Source organism: Trichomonas vaginalis, chromosome II (genome assembly GCF_026262505.1).
Source record: "Trichomonas vaginalis G3 chromosome II, whole genome shotgun sequence".
Taxonomy (NCBI): domain Eukaryota; phylum Parabasalia; order Trichomonadida; family Trichomonadidae; genus Trichomonas; species Trichomonas vaginalis.
In genome coordinates, this window is record NC_067204.1 from 21,764,590 (window position 1) to 21,783,458 (window position 18,869).

An 18,869-nucleotide genomic window follows, 5' to 3' on the forward strand; every position below is an offset into this window, starting at 1 on the left:
ATGGCTTGAATCTCATTAAAATTTATTAATATACTATCAAAACAGAAAATCATCCTTATTTATTTCGAAATTATCTTTTCCTAGCCAATATTGCTTTTTCAACAGCATTAGGACTTACATAATTATTTAATAATTATATTAATATCCAGTATGATCAAGGATAAAACGATAAGCGGCTTTTTTCGCTCAATTGTCAGTTTCAATAAAAAATGTCATTTTTATGAAATACTTCTTTGCATACGAAACCTCCCGATCTGAAAGTCTAACTACTTATGATTCAGTATCAGAAGGTATTAATATATACGGTAAACACAATTACTTGCTTCTCTTTGGTCAGTATAATGAAAAAAATCCAGCTGAAAATTCCTTTCGAATTCGAAAATAAAAGTGACGCTTTTGAAATCGAATTCAATACCCTCAGAAACTATAATCACTTGGAATTAACATCTAAAAGCAACTGTTTCATTAATATTGATGCTATCATTATCGATGATCCAAAAATCGACCTTCCTGGTCCAACAATTAATAATCTTCCTGATAGATTTGTTATTGGACATCGAGGTGCCGGAAATAACCAAATTGTCCATGATTTCTTGGAAAATACAATTCCATCTTTTCATGAGGCATATAAAAATGGTGCGAGATGCGTTGAAATGGATGTCCAGTTAGCCAATGGTGGGATTCCTATTGTTATTCATCCATTTTTGGTTACTCTTCCTCATAAATCTGCAACCGGCAGAGATCCAATTAAAATTGATGAAAAAGGAAATTATTTGTATTGTAACCAAGATATAACTGTTGAAGAACATCAAGAATCGGGCTTAAATACAGAGTATAACACATTGAGGTGCACATATTCAGGAGTCCTTACTCAACTTCCAGAAGATCTTTCAATTTTGACGGAAGTAAAGTACCCATGTTCCAAGGAGCTTGAAAAAATGATTCCATTCGAAGAAAGAAATGCATATGTTGATATATTATTGAAAGAACTCAAAGAACATGGAAAGAATCGTACGGTTATATTGGGTTCTTTTGATCCAACTCTTGTTATAAGCTTTGCTGTTAGACAAAAGAGGTACCCCGTAGCATTGTTAATAAATCCATCAAATGGTGAAGAACTTAGTCATGTTAGGGACAGAATTAGAACATTCTTCCCTCTTCTGGAAAAGCTTGGAATAGCATATATTTCCACTGATCCGCGCAACCTATTACCTGAATGTAAGATCATTGATGAAGCAACAAAACTCAATATTAGTTTCATGACTTATTATTATCAGGAACAGACAAAGGAATACTATGAAATGCTAATGAATCATGGAATAGCTTCTATTATTAGTGATTACATTCAGCCATATAATGAAGCTGTCGAAAAATTGAAGAAAGTAGGCAAATGATGAGTACATAATGCCATGCAATCTTAATAAATATTATTTATTCGTTTAACAAAAATAAACATTGCTTTTGCGTGAAATATACTATTAATTTTTATTAATTTTTTTTAATATATTGAAAGATATAGTAGAGTCTTTCTAAAAGAAATCATTTGAGTTGTTCATATTTTTCTTCTGAGCTTGTAATTGAAATAGCTCCTTCTTCGCCCTTTGGAACAATAATCCAAAAAGATAAAACACAGGCAATCGCACTAGCAACAAAACCGGAGCCTATATAAGCTTGGTTTTCACCAACTCTTTGATTTAACCAATCCCACTTCTTATGAATATATCCAACTGCAATAATAACAAGGTTTGCAATTTGTTGGCCAAGAACAAGGAAAATATTAAGAGCTCCAATGTTTTTACCTAATGATTGAGGTGTGGAGTCTGCAGTAACAATAGAAAATGGAATTGTATTGAAAACTGTTGATCCCATGCCAAGAGGTGCCATCAAAGCCATAAACACCCATTTGTTCTTTGCAAATAATACGCCAAGTAAGCTTCCGAACATTAAAAAGTGAGAAACAAAATATGCCATTTTTGTTCCTAAAGTATTAACAAATTTCTCATGGATTGCACCATACAGGAAGGCTAAAGTGTTAACAAGTGCGTTCACAACCAATCCGAAACACAAGCCCTTATTATTATCATCTGGGAAAACTTCTTTTGAGTAAAATGTAGTTAATTTAATTGAAAAGCCTGTAAAAGCTGCCCATGAAGTCATAAGAGCGATAGAAACCCTAGTTTGAACTTTGGACATATGAAATATTGACTTCAAGTCAAAGATACTGCCTTTTTCGATTTCTTCTGTAAATTGCTTCTCATTTGCAACAATAATTGTAGTAGCGAGTGAAATTACAATTGTGACCGTTGAAAGAATTAAAGTAATTGGAAAAACTTTCTTTTGATATGATGGACTATTAACAAAGTAGCCAATACCGCCAAGAAGATTTGTAACAACTGCGCCAATTCCAATTAAAATTGATGAAAATGCAAAACCTCTTGTTCTTTGGTCTGGTGGGAGTATATCGCCAATAATAGAACGAGCTGGGCTTTGGAATGTATTAATCGAAATATATGTAACAGCAATAACAATTAGTAAGATTGGAGTGATTAAATTATGGGACCATTTCTCTCTGAGCATGTATAGAGCAAATAGTCCACCAAGACCAATAAATGTTCCAACTCCACCCCAAAACAAGTATGGACGACGGCGACCAAAACGGGATCTGCAGCGGTCGGAATAATAACCTATAATTGGCTGAACGAAGAAACCTGTAATTGGTCCAATTGACCAAGCTATGAATTTAGTAACTTTTGATAGATTTAAGTCAGTCATTAAAGGATCTACAAGTCCAAACACAACAGTCCAGCCAACTTGGAATGCTAGGCATGACATTGTGATACAGAAAATTTTGCATGAGGAATAATGCTTTGTAGGCTCTATTAATGGATCGTTCATGAAATTAAAATAACCCCTTTTCAATTTTCAGAAATCTCTGAATTTAAAAAACATGTAATTTTAAATAGAAACATATAATATAAATATGACAAAACGATGAGTTCGGAAAAATTCAATACACTGATTACGTCAAAAACTTTTATTTATCAAATAAATGTCACAATCATTATTAAATCAATAAAATGTATTTAAGGTTTTTGAGTGTCAGATAATCTGATAACATTTGAATCATATAGTCAAAGGCTCTAAACTATGCAGTAAAATAGACTATCTTATAAGGTTCATGGAGTTAAAACTCTTAAAAGTCAAGTTTCGAAAAATTCAATTTCAGATTTAAAAAGTTAGAGGATTCTAGATTAGTGCACACAATATGATTTACATAAATAAAATAAAAAATAACTTAAACTTCGCCTTCTGAATAAATTCCTCCGCTATCATCATCGTCATCTGATCTAACTGTACCGGTGCCATCATCATAGGCTCCACTATCATTAATAGATCCATATTCGCCTTCATCTTCATCTTCGTATTCACTTCCTGTGAATTCTCCAGTTGAAGATTGAGCTTCATCTGAATCATCATCTACTATTTCTCCAGTTTCTCTATTTAGATCTTTTGTATCTATAGCTTCACTTAATGATGACGAAATTTCGCTGCTGTCTAGCTGCCCAAGCTTCTTCTCATTCTTTCTAAGTTGTTGAAGTGCAAGAGTTTCTTTAAGAGCACCTGGTTCTGTTTCTGTAGTAGCCATGTTATTATTTTTGTTAAATCGACGTGATTTCATGGATTCTTGAAGCTTACCACATTTGGCTTTAAGCTTCAAAATGATCTTTTTCTCTGTTGCTCTATCATTTTTCAGTCTTTCGACTTGTTTTTGCAGCTCTTTAACTTTAAGTTTATATTGTTCGATAGCTTTAGTTGCTTGAGCAATGTTAGCATTGTATTGCTCAAGCAATTTCGCATCTGGCTCATCAGTAGATGGAGGTGGTGCCATATTCCTTTGAGCCATTAGATAATCACATGCGAGTTGTAATATAAGAAAGGCATTAAGGGCACCCTTGCTTCCGAATTGCTTCATATCATCCTTTGATATATTTGCAAATGTAAACTTATTCATATAAAATTCGACTGAAGCTAAATCACCTTTTTGAACCATTTGGTTAACATCAAGTGATTCGGCTAATCCCCAATTCATTGGCTCTGTTCTTGGTGCCCATGCATATTGTTCTTTTGGCGGATTTGGTCGTGTAAGAATTATTTGTGGTGGAGGAGGTTGATTTGATGGCTGATAAAGAGCTCCACCTTGCATTTGCATATTGAATACTGGAATCATTTGTGGTTGATTCATTTGTGGTGGTTGTCTTCCGAGCATTGGAGGTTGAAAAACGGGTGGGGGTCCATATGGATTCATTCCAGGAGGTTGCATTCCTGGTGGAGGCATTCCCATCTGTGGTCTATATCCATATTGAGGAGGAGGAGCGCCCGGAGTTGGGTACATTCCTCAAAAATTTTTATACGTTTAAAAAACAAATTTTTTGCCACTGACTTTACGCGTCAAGAATTTTTTTTTCAAAAATGGATTCTGTTGTCGACAAACTCCAGAATGGCATTCAGGAAGGAAACGAGTTGCTCAGAGATATCAAAAATAACGTAGGAAATGATGATATCCGTCAATTTGAGCAAGCTGCAAACGAGTACGTCGATTTGTACACAAAAGCAAAACTATATGAGACATTACAACAGGATAAAACTATACAACCCTTCAAGAAGAGCGAATTGGATCAAGCCCGTGACCAAAGACAAAAAATTGAACAAGAATTACAAAAAATTCAAAACGATCGAGTAAGAAATGAAATGACGGCAGATGAATTCCAAACCTTAATATCACAATCTAATTCTATTTTAAAGCAACTTAAAGACAAAATACCTTCATCCAATACAACAGACTATAATCGTTTAGTAGAAATCTGCGATAAAGAGATCACTGATCTTAAAAAGAGTTCTGCAGAGTATGAGTGGTATGAAAACGCTTATAACAAGCTTTCCGAATTTACAAATATTGAAGTCATCTCGGAAAATAAATACAGACTGAAAAAGAAATATATCCTTAACATATACCAAACAAAGGTTGAACTAGAAAAGAAAGATGTATTTGTTAGTGATATATCTCCAGATGAAGATTCAATAGGAGTTTGCATTGCTCAAGTAATGGAGAGATTGAATGCATATGAAAAAATCACTGCTGCTGCTAATAGATTAGGCTGGAGCTGCGAACCTGCAAGAGATTCACCTTTTGCTATTTTAATTAATGAATCAGGATGTCCAGCAAGAGTTTCATTATTCGGAAATAATTACGATGTACTTTTGCAAATGGATGATTCATCAGATGATAGATTTGATAGAATGAAGGGCAAATGGAGAGTTTAATTCGCATTTCCTTATTAAATTTAGATTGCCAAATTCAAAGCAATATATCATCAATTGTTTTGTCTATATTGTTTGCAATAAAAAATTGTGTTATTTTTATAAATTTGATTTTAGCTGAAATTAATGTCTTTATTATTATATAAATATGATTAAGATGACGTGATATGATGGTTTATGTCAATTTTATGAATGAATGAGAATCAATTTTCAATGCCTTTTTTTGTTGAAGAATATTTATTGCTTAAAAAGCAACAGACGAAGATAAACAAGCATTTGTTTAATGATAAAGGCCCAAAGTTGACCGAAACAGAGAAAATTTTCGAAGAATACATTTCATCACCAGAACCAAAAAGAATAATGGAAGCATTAGAGATTTTTTTACAAAAAGTTGCTGAATGTTCAGCATTTGTCCAAAAAGATCTTAATCAATTTATTTTTCCATTATTTATACATTTTGCGTCAAGTTTAATCATTCGAGGTTATGAATTTTACTTTTCAAACTTCATTAACTCATATAAAACGAATCTCACTCATTACCAGAATGAAATTTTACAGAATTTAATTGAGAATCCAAGAGCTTTTAAATTACCATCAACAGATATCTCTATTTCGAAATATTCTGCATTCAAACTCCAGAAAATACTCGAAGATGATAAATTGTCGTATGCATTCATAATAATAACAGAAAAAATACGATATACTATCGCGGAAGATACTTTTAACATACAAAATACAAATGTAAACCAATCCCAAGCTAAAATAAACGATGAAAAAGAAAAAATCAGATTATTCGAGTTATTTAATCCTGGATCAATCTATACGGCCAAAAATAGAGATACAATGCAACAGAAAGATATACAGCAAACTTATATCCATGATATGTCCCATATTACGCTTTTCAATCATCATAATAATTTATCATGTATAAAACTCTCTCCTTGCGGTCGCTTACTAGGCTATGCTGAAGCAAACTCTGTTAGACTATTCATTCTCGATAAAGAGCATAGATTTTACTTTCCAAACAAGACATCAACAACAATTTTAAATCAGCATTCGAAAAGAGTTACAAATTTTGCATTTTCAGCTAATTCCGCGATGGTTGTCTCAGGTGGAATGGATAATGAGATAAGAATAGCACATACAGAAGCAGCTTCTCAAGTAGGAAGATATGATTTCCATACAAAACCAATTTCAAATGTCACTTTTTATGATGACACTTTTTTATTTTTTGGAGGCAGTTTTGACGGTACTATATCAATGTGGGAGATGAGCCATCATCTTCCTATTAGACTTTTTGCAGGACATACGAGTACTGTCACTTGTTTGTCTTCAAAAAATCGACAAACATTTGTCAGTTCTTCTTTAGATGGAACTGTCAGAATTTGGGATGTTGGAGAAGGAAGAGAACTCAATAAAATAGAACTGAATGATACACCTGTTTCATTGGATACTACGGAAAATGGTCGAATGATTTGTGTCGGAATGACGAAAGGTTTTGCTTTACTTTCTTTTGATGGAGATATTTTGCATGAATCAAAAACAGATTCACCTGTAAATGATATCAAATTTAGTTCAAATGAACTTTCTTTTATTACTGCATGCGAAGATGGAATTGTTTCCATTTATGATATTAATGGAAGCAAGCAAACATCCGTAAAACCTGACTCAACAACATCAGATTCCATTCAAGTATTGAATGATGATTCAATTGTAATTTGTGGCCGCTCTTATAAAGTGTGAATAAAAATATATGTTTGTATTCAATAAATAATCTATATGTATATTTATAATGAAAGAAAATGAAGTCAACATATATAATTACTATCACTAAATGTCTTGATATCTAATTATCGATTTTTCCAAGAATTTAAGGTACTTAGTCGCATCTATTTAATGTTAATTTTACTTCGATTGAAATAGAAAAAACGAATAAAAAATCCAAATGCATTTATGAGATGAAATAATTTCACTTATCTTGTGTAGCTGGCTCAGCACCATGTGAAATTAAAACTTCAATAACTACTTGGTTATTATTTTCAGAGGCGATTTGAAGCGGAGTTTCTCCAAAGATATCTTTTGCATTTATGTCAGCACCATTTGAAATAAGTAATTCAGCTGTTTCTTTGTTGTTATTATATGCAGCAATATGAAGGCAAGTCCTCCCGTTTTGATTTTTGCAATTAACATCAGCGCCATTCGAAACAAAAATTCGTGAAATATCAATCCATGAATTTCCAACAGCGATATGAAGAGGACTGTTATTAAAATTATCATATGCGTTAATCTCTGCACCATGAGATATTAGAAATTCAATAGCTTCTTTGCATCTGTTTAGTGTAGCAACATGTAGAGCAGATCTTTTAGTTGTATTAACAGCATTGATATCTGCACCATGAGAAATAAGTACTTTTAATATATCGACAAGATTATTTTCGGCTGCAAAATAAATTGCAGTTCTACCGAGGTCATCTTTTCCATTTATATCGATACCTTTTGAAATAAGGAGTTCTAATGACTCTATGTTATTGTACAATGTAGCAATATGAAGTGCAGTTCTTCCGAGATGATCTCTTGAATTAATGTTTACACCTTGCGCAAGAAAATACTCAACCAACGAATTTCCAAAGCACGATGAATAAACAAAACATTTTCGATATCATTTGTTTGATCTAAATATATTAATAATGCTTGTAGATTGTTGAATTTGCAGCAATAGTTCAAATCGATTTCTAATCCATATTCGTTCATCAAAAAACAAACGAAATCGATATTATGCGAAATAATTGCGTATTTCATGCATTTTTCAGTTGGTTGTTTATATTTCAAACATTCATTGACGATATCAGGAATACCACTTAAAAAAGATAGCATCAGACATTCATCTGTAATTTCGGATTTGTATTTTGATCTCAAAATCTTGAAGCAATCAACAGCCCCATAATAACAACATAATTCAAGCAATGTATATTGAAGATTATCAGTAGAAAACAAACCATTGTCATATACTTTGTTTTCATCGAATCCTTCTTTTCCCGTTTGAATAATGAATGACTCTTTATCATTTTTCATTATTGATTTATAAAGTTCATCATTTTCATATGAATTCAAGCTATTTGATGACATAAAAATTTAAAAATTCAATTTATGTTTTACATCATAGACAACACCTGTTTCTTTATAAATTAAATAATCAAATAAAATAGAAATGTGTGGTATTTCTTTTAGATTGAATTCATCAATTAACTTTTTAAAGATAGCATAATACGATTTCATGTAACGGTTTCTGAATTTTTCGGCATTGCAAATAGCGCTCAGAACGTAAGATAGTGAAATTGTATTAGTTTCTATTAATTTTGTCTTAATTAGTTGGTAAATGTTCTCGATTTCTTCTTCATTTTCTGATTTAAGACTGTAGATAGCATTAAATGTATCAATTATGTCCTTATGTTTCTCTGTAAGTTCAGAAAAAATCATTTTATTCATTTTTTATAACTCTGCTAAAATTGTCACTTTTATCTGGCAGAAAATCATCTCGAAAATAAAATAAATTGATATTTTTATCAAATTATAGTATTATGTTGATGGTACACAAACGAAAGGTACATATACGAAAAGTGACACCCCTTTTCTTTTTTCCTAGGGTTACTGATCGCTTTCTTTCTGCTTGTCATACCAGAAATGAAAGAAATTATTGATGCAGATAATTTAGAGGATCCAAGCTCTATTTGTTTGACAAAGGATCCAAACTCAATACGTTCAATGTTTTGAATCGGCATGTTTCCTGGAATGCATACTGTTGCTCATTCATAACTTGAATGTGGAATGTTGACCGACAAGAGTCTTGTTATGAATGAGCACGTCTCATTCTTGGAGATAATGCCTCTGCATATCTCATGTAATTGCATGCTCTTCCATAGCCAATTCGAAAAAGCCAGAATAGAATAATAATTAAAAAGAAATTTATCATCAACAAAGGGGATAATATATGATTAACAAATATCAGAAGAAACATGCTTTGAGCTGAATAAGTAATACTTTTAAAAAATGAGTTTAAACAACATTGAAAATTCAATATTAGTTTTGGTCAGATCGCTTTGCACCATATTGCTCAAGAAATGCTATCATCTCTTTGTCTTTCATAAAATATGCATAATCAACAGCATAATGATCATAATTATCTTTTGCATTAATGTCAATATTGTGCATTATAAGGAATTTTGCTTTATCTACATCTTTGTGGGCCACCGCAAAATGTAGTAAGGAGAATCCATGTATCGCTTTATCATTTATATTTGCACCATTAGATAAAAGTATTTCTGCAATTTCAAAATGGTTTTGGTGTGTTGCATGTAGAAGGGGAGAATTTTCTTTATTTGTTTTTATATTTACATTGGCTCCATTTAAAATGAGAAGCTTAGCAGTATCAAATGAATTATTTTGAATTGCATAAAAAAGCGCAGTTTATCCATCATTATCTCGCTCATCGATAAAAGCAATTGTTTCCTCAAAATTACTTTTTGAAATAATTTTCTTACTATGCAAAATAAGAATTTTTGCAGCACCATAATTATTTGTTGAAGCTGCCACTTGAAGAATGGTAATTCCGTTTTTATTTTTTGCATTAATATCTGCTCCATTTTCAATAAGGAATTCGATCGTTTTTTTGTCACTGTAAAAAGCTGCATAATTTAGAATAGATGCCCCACTAATATCAGTTGAATTAATATTTAATCCACGAGAAATAAGAAATTTAACTATTTCTATATTACCAATAAGGGCTGCGAAATGAAGGGCTGTAGCATGAAATTGATTCTCTTTTGCATTAATATCAACTCCTTGTGAAATAAAATATTCGAAAATAGAAGTACCGAAACAGGGAGTATAAGGAAAGCAGTTTTCAATGTCATTTGAAACATCAAGATAAATAAAGAAAGCTTGGTAATTCTTCCAGAGCCTACAAGTATCCAAATCGATTTCTAATTCATACTCTCTATTCAAAAATGTTATAAAATCAACATTGAATGAAATAATTGCATATCTCATGCATTCTTGATCGGGTTCTTGGAATTTCAAACATTCGTTCAAAATGTCTGGTTTCCCACTTAAGAATGAAAATTGAAGACATTGTGGAGTAATTTCTGAGTTGAATTTTGTTCTTAATAACTTAAAACAATCAACCGCTCCGTGATAGCAACACAATTCAAGAAATGAATATCCTTCAGATGATTCTGGATAAAAATCATGTTTGAGTTTTTGAGTTTTATCAAATGATTCGCTTTCAATGAATACAATAAATGAATCTTTATCATCATCCATAATTGATCTATAAATTGTGTTTTTTCATGAAGATCTAATGTATAATTTCCATAAGATTTTTCACTTTTATAACTTTTTGGGAAACCATACTCTTTATTAAAGAAATATTCTAAAGCCGGATGATCTATTAAATCAAATTTTATTCGAAATTCTTCAAATAACATTTTGAAAATGAGCCAATATGATTTCAAATATCTATTATTATATCTGTAAGCACTAAAAACGATAGGGAGACGTACAAATGGAAATAAATTTATCTCAACAGAAATTTTTTTTATCTTTTGATAAATTTCTTGTATTTCTGTTGTATTTGTTGTGTTAATACGTACGAAAGAAGCAATGATTTTATAATTATTTCGATACCTTTTTGTCAAATCTTCGTATATGAGATGGATATCTTTCTTTTCCGCCATTTGAAAAATTAAAAAAAATAGTCGAAATTTTTTAAAAAAGTCGAAACTATGAACTATTAGGCAATTGGATTTTCTCCATTGTCCTATGTCAGAAATAGGAGATAAAAATCTATAAACATATTTTATATTCAATCATTGCTTGAATACATATTACTTTCGGAGCTTTGTTTATATCTATTCTCAATTTCTACTGAACTATCTAATGATATTATATATTTGCATTTCAGATTCGTGTATTTGAAGATCAATAATTAAGTTAGATTCTAATGTGTATGATTAGATTTACGTTCTAGCATAATAAACGTATTTCTAATCACTAAAAATATGTATTTACTTTCTAGTCTGATAAAAAGGAAATTCGAAAAGATATTATAATATTGTGATAATCCTAACCCAGTATTCAATGTGCAATTTTTAAAATGAATTTAAAAATGGAGCTTATATTGAAATGGTCTTAATATTGAGTAGATGTTATGAAAAGTCTGCAAAAATTTGGATAATAACAAACTATATATAATGATAATTAACAAGGTACTAATGAAATCACAGAATATAGAATATATACTTACTTTTTTTTAATACAATCTCAAAAACAAATAAACTTATATAATTAAAATTATTTTGGAATTAGTAAAGGCCAATTCTTCTTTGGCGAGTTACTTTCCATAACCTTACCTCTTCTTGGTGTTAAAGACAATATCTGTGTTTCTTCATTATTTCTAGGAATAGAAATAGGAGAAAACAAATGTCCACTCATTTTCTGGATTCTTCTAATCGAAACTAAAACTGCAGTCAATGTTGTAATTGTTGTTCGTGGAATAACAACTTTTTGTCGATCAAGGCCATTGACGAAGATCTGTTTCTCAGATCTTAAAATCTCCATGTGTCTCCATAACCTCTTCTTACCGAGTGAAGACATGACAGCTTCTCCAATTGCAAATCTCAATTCGCTTGGTTTTTTAACCAATGAAAAACTGTCAGAAATAATTCCATGTAAGTTAACAGCCCATTCCAACCAATCTTGTGCTTCTGAAGCAGATTGTGATTGTTTGGAGACTTTGTTAAGTAAGTCTTTAACTTCAGAATGTTCTGATTCGATTGAAGTCTTCATATTCTCGTAATCTCTGCATTTTTCAACTAATTTTTGCAAATTATTTACGAGGGATTCTTCATCTTTGATTCCTAAAAGAGCTTTAGCATCTTTGTATTCGCTGATCTGTCTTGTGAAGTTCATTCCATTTGCTGACTTGCTTTCTACTTCCAAACTGACTTTATCTAGTAATTCATTCACTGAATTTTCATCAATTTGTTTCGAAAAGTCAACAAATGAAGTGAATTTTTCACAAACAGAAATCAAGAAATTCTTGAATGATTCTCTTGCAACAATTTCAGCTTCTCCAACTTTCTTCTTCATTGCAGCTTCATTTGCCATGTTGACCATTTGCATCTTTGCTTCAATTTGTTGTTTTTCTCGTTTAGATTTCTCTTCTAAACTCTTATATTTCATTGCCAACATCTTGAAATCAACTCTGATTTCGCTGAGTTCGTCGTTCAATGATTTGTTTGTTGTTTGAACACGAATCATTTCTTCTCTTGCTTTAGATTCATTTTCTCTTGCTTCTTCCATCTTTTGCTTATAGTTTTCACACAAATTTTCATAGTTTTCGGTGATTTCTTCTGAATGTTTTTCAGCTTCTTCTTTTTCATTTTTAAGTTTATTTATTTCATCTCTGAACTGATTCTTTACTTGTTTTAATGCTTCTGTGTTTTCTTCTTCTTTCTTCGTGATGAGATTATGTAATTTATCAATTTCATCACCTACTTGCATCAGTTCTTTTTGATGTTTCTCTTCAATATCATTCTGCAAGTCATTCATCGCTTTTTCATGCGCTTCAATCAATTGTTTGTTGTGTTCTAGTTCTTCAGCAACTAATTCTTTGAGTTTGTTGATTTCTTCAACATATTTATCATTCAAGTTTTTGATTGTTTCATTGTCTTCTTTAAGATTTTCGATTTCTTCCTCGAAAATGTCTTTTTCTTTCTCCATTTTTTCATTTAAGTTCCTTTTTTCTGTTGACAAATCACCCAATTTCTTCTTAAGATCATTGATTTGGTTCATCAAATTTTCTTTTTCTTTCTGGTTCTCTTCATCTTTCTTCTTCATTTCTTCTTGTTTTTGATACAACTTCTGCTCAATTTGTTGTGTGTATTCGTCATTGGATGGAACAACTTCTGAATTGTCTAAATCATCATTCAACAACTGAAGAATTGCCAAAGAATTCGAAACTTCGGATTTTCTAAGTTCTTCTTTTGCATTTTCAATTTTTCTCTGCAAAATTTCGTTTTCTTCAATCAAATTCTGTTTTTCGATTTCAATTTCTTGTGTCTTAAGTTCTATTTCGTCTTTTGTTGATTGCTCACTTTCAGCGAATTCATCTCTTGTTCTTCTTAACTCCGCCATCAACAAAGAACTTCTGTTTTGCAATTCGACACTGAATTTCGTTAAAATGTCATTTGCAAGAGAAAACATTTGCAAAAGACATAATAATTCATTGTCATTCGACTTGTAGACATCTTCTTTTGCAAGTTTCTTGTTGATGTATGTTGGAAAGTGTGCAAATGAATCACATAAATCTTCATTTTCGTTCAAAAGTTTGTTGGATTGCAAGTAACTCTGAATTCTTGCGACTTGAGAATTCAAGGAGTTTCTAAAGTCTTCAGGTTGTACGTGTCCGATGAGCCACTCTTGGATATCACCGCTGTTTGCAACGTGGTCGATGAACTGGACCATGTTTGCGATATAATTGACAAGTCTGTTGTTTTGTGTCTTCAGCTCGGTCATGTCAGAATTATATTGGTCCATTTTGATGGTAAACGCGTTGCTGCAGAGGGAAGAATTGAGTAGCGTTGAAAAGGCAGTGACAACCTTTTCCGTTGTATCGAGTTCGGATTGGCAAAGAATGTTTTCGAGTTCAATTGAAAGATTTGTTTCAGGAAGTTCTGATTTTATGTAGTTTAGAAGGGCTATACTGACTTCCTTGTGTGGGCACTGTCTCGTGGTCTTGAAGGGATTCAAATCTGAGTTCTCTTGCTTGAGAGATTCGATTTGGGATTTCAGATTTGAGTTTTCTTCTGAAAAAGTAGTAACTTTTTGTTCTAATAATGATAATAATTGGTTCTGCTTCTGTAAAACGCTTTGCATTTGTGTCCTTCTCTCGTTTTCGGAGGTTAAATCTGAACATGTAGATTCAAGATGAGAAGTCATGTCATCTAACGCCTTTTGTAATTTCTGTATCTGTTTTTCTTTGGTTTGTAACGCTTCTTCGTTTGTTTTATCGCTTAGATTGATCTCATATTGTCTATTTAATTCTTCGTATGCAAATTGGAGTTTCTGGTATTCCATGTTGAGTGTAGCGTTCTTTTTACTGATAGATTTATTATCTTCCTGGAGTTTCTCGTTGAGTTTCTTGAGACCGTTTATTTTAATTTTTCTTTTAACAGCCTGGTTTTGGAGTTCTTCGTATTGCATTTGAACTACCTGCTTCTCTGTATCGGTAACCAATAATCTGTGGTCGGCTTTTTCGTTATCTCCGATTCTTGCGTCTAATTCCCTTCGAAGTGAAGATAATTGAGCATTCAGACCTTTTATAATCTTTTCGCTCTCTTTCAAATCGGATGTAGCAGTAGCAAGCTGATTTCGAAGTTGATCGTTTTCTTTTTCTAATTCGACATTTTCGTTGAGAAGCTCGTCGTTCTGCTTTTGAACTTCTAGTAATTCGTTAATGACTGTGTTGTATTTGGCAGAAAGGCGATTATCACCTCCTTTCGTAAAACTATCTGAAGAAGAATCCTGTTTTTCATTAGATTCGTGATTTGCAAGTAAGGATAAAAGATGCTCATATAAATGATTATTTTCACCTGATGAATTGTTTGTTTGGTTTGGCGGTAAATTGTTATTTGAATCATTATCGCCATTAACGTTCTTTAAAGATGAAGTATCTGTAAATACGTTAGTTGATTTAAGCAATTCATCATATTTTGCTTGCAAATTAGAAAGTTGGTTAAGAAGATCTTTATTGTCTCGTTTTAGATTCTCTATTTCTTGCCTGGAAGCAGCAGCCACTTCTACTTGTCCTTCAGACTCTGTTGAATCATTCTTTTGAACTAGTTTAGGCTGTTTTGATTCCATTACTGTTTATAAAAAAAAATGAAATTTCAAAAGGGGGCAAAGTTTATAAAAAAGAGGGGGAGTTTTCCATGATTCTTGACAAAGTCATGTATCGATCCCCGCTATGTTTGCATAGATTGAAAAACGCATTCTTTTTACGTAAAATGCCTAGAAATGAAGCCTGAATCGATAATTTTGAATGAGTTCAATCATATCATCATAAATTATTCTGAATCATTGCACAATATATCATGCTATTCTATATAGCCATTGAATACTTATAAGATAATTTCTCAATACACAATCAAATCAAAACAAAATCAATTTACAGGTTTTATGATGCATCTAATTGTGACAGCAGTCATGATTTAAGGGTTTCGTTTTGCGAAAAAAACGTACAATACGCAATTTCGCTAAAAAAACATTTAGCTAGCAATTTCGACCTTTGACTCCACTCAAGACGTCACTTTTTTAATTTTGCGGTATCATATTTTTGGAAAATCTTTATGAATATTATATAAAAAGTCTCTTTAATATCTATATTTCATATTTTTATCGATTTTTAAAGTTTTTGCGAAAAGTATTCAATTATTTTTGCTATTTGGTCGGGTAAATGTCAGATTTGCGACATTTTCTGATATGATATTCAGATTCTACGTTGATAATAATGCTTATAGAACCCTCTTGCTATTGTGTCAAAATTGCGAAACCGATAGCAAAAATATCTCGCAATATCAAAATTGAGATATTGAGTGAATTATGCATTATAGAGATTAAAAATCTGATTTGTGAAAACATCTCATCAGTTTCTAGCTAATTCAAAAATCTTTACTATCTTATTCGATTAAAATGAAAAGGGAATAGTTTCATTATGCTTTAAATGACAGCCTTATAATATAATCATAGTTTTCGCTCAATATGCAGCATTTTTTTTTCGAAATCTATGGTCAATATCCTAAATACTGATTGCTTTGCATTCATATCTCTTACATTTTCTATACCCACATCACTATTCATTGCTATTCCTATCTTTTTCATTCTTGTTTGTTTCTCATAATTTCTCAAAAAACATGATAACTTGATATTTGTAAATATCATACTTTATAACGTAAATAAGAACTTGACCTATTAAGAAAAGCAGTAATGAAAAGAAAATCTGAAATTCATAAAAATTACAAGTTTCTGATGACAATTAGCTTAATTAAACCAGGTACAAGATTATATAATTGTATTTTCTATCCAATTATCCATATAATATCTTATCCAGAAAAAATAACTTGATCAATACCAAATGATTTTTTAACTAGTAAATAAAGTATTTTCTTTACACACACATTGTATATCATAGTTTTTTTTTGGTTTCGCAAAACATCCAAAAACAAATATGCTATAAAAGTGACAATTTTAGCAAAACGAAACCCTTACATGATTGTATGAAATATATATTTCTAATCGATTGGTTTTATTTGAGGGATTTTTTCCCAAAAAAATTGCTAAAAACAATTTTTGATTGAGAAATCCCTACTTAAGGTTGATTCAAATCTTTTCGATTTTGCAAAAAGGGAAAATCCAATTGAAAATATTGATTGAGTTATTTACAATAGGGAAAAATTCCTCTCAATTTTCAAATTCATTTTTACTTGTTTTTTTAGGATGTCTGATTCACCTGTACAGCCAGAAAGTTCGGAAATCCAAGAAACCGATATTTCAATCATATCACACAAGAAAGCACATAAATGTTGCAACAATAACGAGGGAAAATGCTGTGGTAAATGCAAATCAGAAGAATGCTGTAACAAAGAAGAAGAGGAAAAGATGTACGAAGTTGATGCTAAAGAGTATCAAATGTTCTTATGCTGGAGAAGTCGTATCCAAGTAAAGATCCAAAGATCAAATGAACAAAACAAGCAAAATGGATTCAATCCCGAACAGCAAATTCCAAATACACAACAAAAGCAAATGAATCAGCCTATAAATAATAATAATTCTAAGCCAATTAATCCTGCACTTCTTGTTCCTCCGCTGCTTAATCTTCCTTATTGCAATTGCAATGCTTTACCATATCCACCAACACAGCAGCCGAAATATCCTCCTCAATATTATCCATATCAACAGCCATATCCAAATCCTTACCCATATTATCAATATTCAATGCCTACTTCACCACAGTTATGCCAATGTGGTCTTCCACTTGTTAACCAACCTCCACCTGTATATGCTCCAATGCCGAACTACGGCCCATGGTAATTGAATGTTATTAATAAACGCTTATTTGTTTTTTACTATCAACATTACTTTTAATTTTTAATTTTGGATATCAAATTTTCAAATATCTAACAGATAGCAAAAAGGAATAGTTAGCAGTAAGGATGTCAATTCGGAAATTGTTTTCATTTTAGGAAAATATAATTTTCCTTTTCGAAAATTTAAAAAGTGAGACGCGCAGGATTCGAACTTTTTTAAAAGTTGATTTAAATATATTCTAGTGTGGATTCTAAGGATAATATCATATTTAAAATAAGAATATACTAGTTTAGGTGGTATAATTTTTTTCGATAAATTTGAGAGCATGCACGTTTAGGGCATCAAAAGTGTCAATTCGCTCAGCGAAAGCTGAGCTAGCTTCGTTCTCGAAAGAATAGGGAAGGAGTGAAAGAGAGTGATACAGATGTTGACACATTCATATCATTTCAACAAATTTTGATCAAATTGAAATGCAATGAAATTCAATTCACTTCATATCCTTCAGTCAGTACATTGACATCCTTCTACATCACAATGATAACTCGTGCATCAATAGTTCTACAACTAACTCAGAAAAAACAAGATTTTTCCTTCCAGCTTACAGCTTTTAAAAAGTTTCGATGATAAAAATCACTCTACTCTTGTTTATCGATATGTTGTGATAGTAGGTAAACGTATTCTTATCGATATTAATAAAAATATTTTTACGAAAATCTGAACCAATTACAGAGTTATTCATAAAGTTTATGATAACTGTAATTACTTCATCTTTGTTTTATATTTGAATAAACAATTTAATTTAATTTGCATAATTTTTTTTAGTTGAAAGACAGGAAACTTAGTTGAGTTTGTATTATTTTTATCGTTCAATTCATTGTATATGTGAGTGATCCAGATATTTAAGATATTTAGAAAAAATTTATTAATTTGATTAACAAATTTTAATCAAAATAGCAAAAATCTATTTGATAGTTGTAAGCAAATAATAATTTCTATTTCAACCAAAATCACTTATTTTCATCTAAACGTATAAAATTGTCAATTTTATGAGAATAAATTTAAAATCTCATGAAATATAAAGGAGAGTAATATTTTCAATTTTCTTTTTTTCTTTCTCTCAAATATTTTCTATTGGGAATTTTCTTGTTATCAAAAAATAATTTTAATATTTGTTTATTTCATTACATACAATAAAATTTTAAAAACTCTATTTCTTCACAAGAAAATTTTTTTCCTTCATATGAAAAAACATTTTGTTCTCCATTTGATGCTGAGTCTAAATCTCGATTTTTGAATTTTCTTCTTTCCAAATTTCTTTTTTCCAAATTAGAAGTTTAATTCAAATTTTCAATAGTTTATATATTTTCTCAAACTGTCTTAGATTTTCTCACTTTTTAGGGATTTTC

At 31.1% G+C, this 18,869-nt stretch overlaps 9 protein-coding genes across 9 annotated transcripts; 4 read left to right on the forward strand and 5 right to left on the reverse strand.

Moving 5' to 3' along the window:
* Positions 1-228: 228 nt before the first annotated feature.
* On the forward strand, positions 229-1,468 carry TVAGG3_0586790 (glycerophosphocholine phosphodiesterase protein; the record flags this gene model as incomplete). The annotated part of the gene is made up of 1 exon (XM_001317372.1): positions 273-1,394. One exon carries the CDS (start codon positions 273-275, stop codon positions 1,392-1,394), a length of 1,122 nt encoding a protein of 373 aa, XP_001317407.1.
* Positions 1,469-1,539: 71 nt separating this feature from the next.
* Positions 1,540-2,895, reverse strand: TVAGG3_0586800 (major facilitator superfamily transporter; the record flags this gene model as incomplete). Its single annotated transcript, XM_001317373.1, has 1 exon — positions 1,540-2,895. One exon carries the CDS (start codon positions 2,893-2,895, stop codon positions 1,540-1,542), a length of 1,356 nt encoding a protein of 451 aa, XP_001317408.1.
* A 364-nt stretch (positions 2,896-3,259) lies between these two features.
* On the reverse strand, positions 3,260-4,408 carry TVAGG3_0586810 (zinc finger, C2H2-type family protein; the record flags this gene model as incomplete). Its single annotated transcript, XM_001317374.1, has 1 exon — positions 3,296-4,393. The coding sequence occupies one exon, from the start codon at positions 4,391-4,393 to the stop codon at positions 3,296-3,298; it is 1,098 nt and encodes a 365-aa protein (XP_001317409.1).
* Positions 4,409-4,470: 62 nt separating this feature from the next.
* TVAGG3_0586820 (uncharacterized protein) lies at positions 4,471-5,322 on the forward strand (the record flags this gene model as incomplete). The annotated part of the gene is made up of 1 exon (XM_001317375.1): positions 4,471-5,322. One exon carries the CDS (start codon positions 4,471-4,473, stop codon positions 5,320-5,322), a length of 852 nt encoding a protein of 283 aa, XP_001317410.1.
* A 189-nt stretch (positions 5,323-5,511) lies between these two features.
* On the forward strand, positions 5,512-7,062 carry TVAGG3_0586830 (transcription initiation from RNA polymerase II promoter; the record flags this gene model as incomplete). The annotated part of the gene is made up of 1 exon (XM_001317376.1): positions 5,512-7,062. One exon carries the CDS (start codon positions 5,512-5,514, stop codon positions 7,060-7,062), a length of 1,551 nt encoding a protein of 516 aa, XP_001317411.1.
* A 97-nt stretch (positions 7,063-7,159) lies between these two features.
* TVAGG3_0586840 (spectrin binding) lies at positions 7,160-8,811 on the reverse strand (the record flags this gene model as incomplete). The annotated part of the gene is made up of 1 exon (XM_001317377.1): positions 7,906-8,445. One exon carries the CDS (start codon positions 8,443-8,445, stop codon positions 7,906-7,908), a length of 540 nt encoding a protein of 179 aa, XP_001317412.1.
* Positions 8,812-9,783: 972 nt separating this feature from the next.
* TVAGG3_0586850 (proteasome regulatory particle assembly) lies at positions 9,784-10,638 on the reverse strand (the record flags this gene model as incomplete). Its single annotated transcript, XM_001317378.1, has 1 exon — positions 9,784-10,638. One exon carries the CDS (start codon positions 10,636-10,638, stop codon positions 9,784-9,786), a length of 855 nt encoding a protein of 284 aa, XP_001317413.1.
* A 967-nt stretch (positions 10,639-11,605) lies between these two features.
* On the reverse strand, positions 11,606-15,240 carry TVAGG3_0586860 (A-type inclusion protein-related family; the record flags this gene model as incomplete). The annotated part of the gene is made up of 1 exon (XM_001317379.1): positions 11,668-15,240. One exon carries the CDS (start codon positions 15,238-15,240, stop codon positions 11,668-11,670), a length of 3,573 nt encoding a protein of 1,190 aa, XP_001317414.1.
* A 1,618-nt stretch (positions 15,241-16,858) lies between these two features.
* On the forward strand, positions 16,859-17,493 carry TVAGG3_0586870 (uncharacterized protein; the record flags this gene model as incomplete). The annotated part of the gene is made up of 1 exon (XM_001317380.2): positions 16,873-17,466. The coding sequence occupies one exon, from the start codon at positions 16,873-16,875 to the stop codon at positions 17,464-17,466; it is 594 nt and encodes a 197-aa protein (XP_001317415.1).
* Between the last annotated feature and the right edge of the window lie 1,376 nt (positions 17,494-18,869).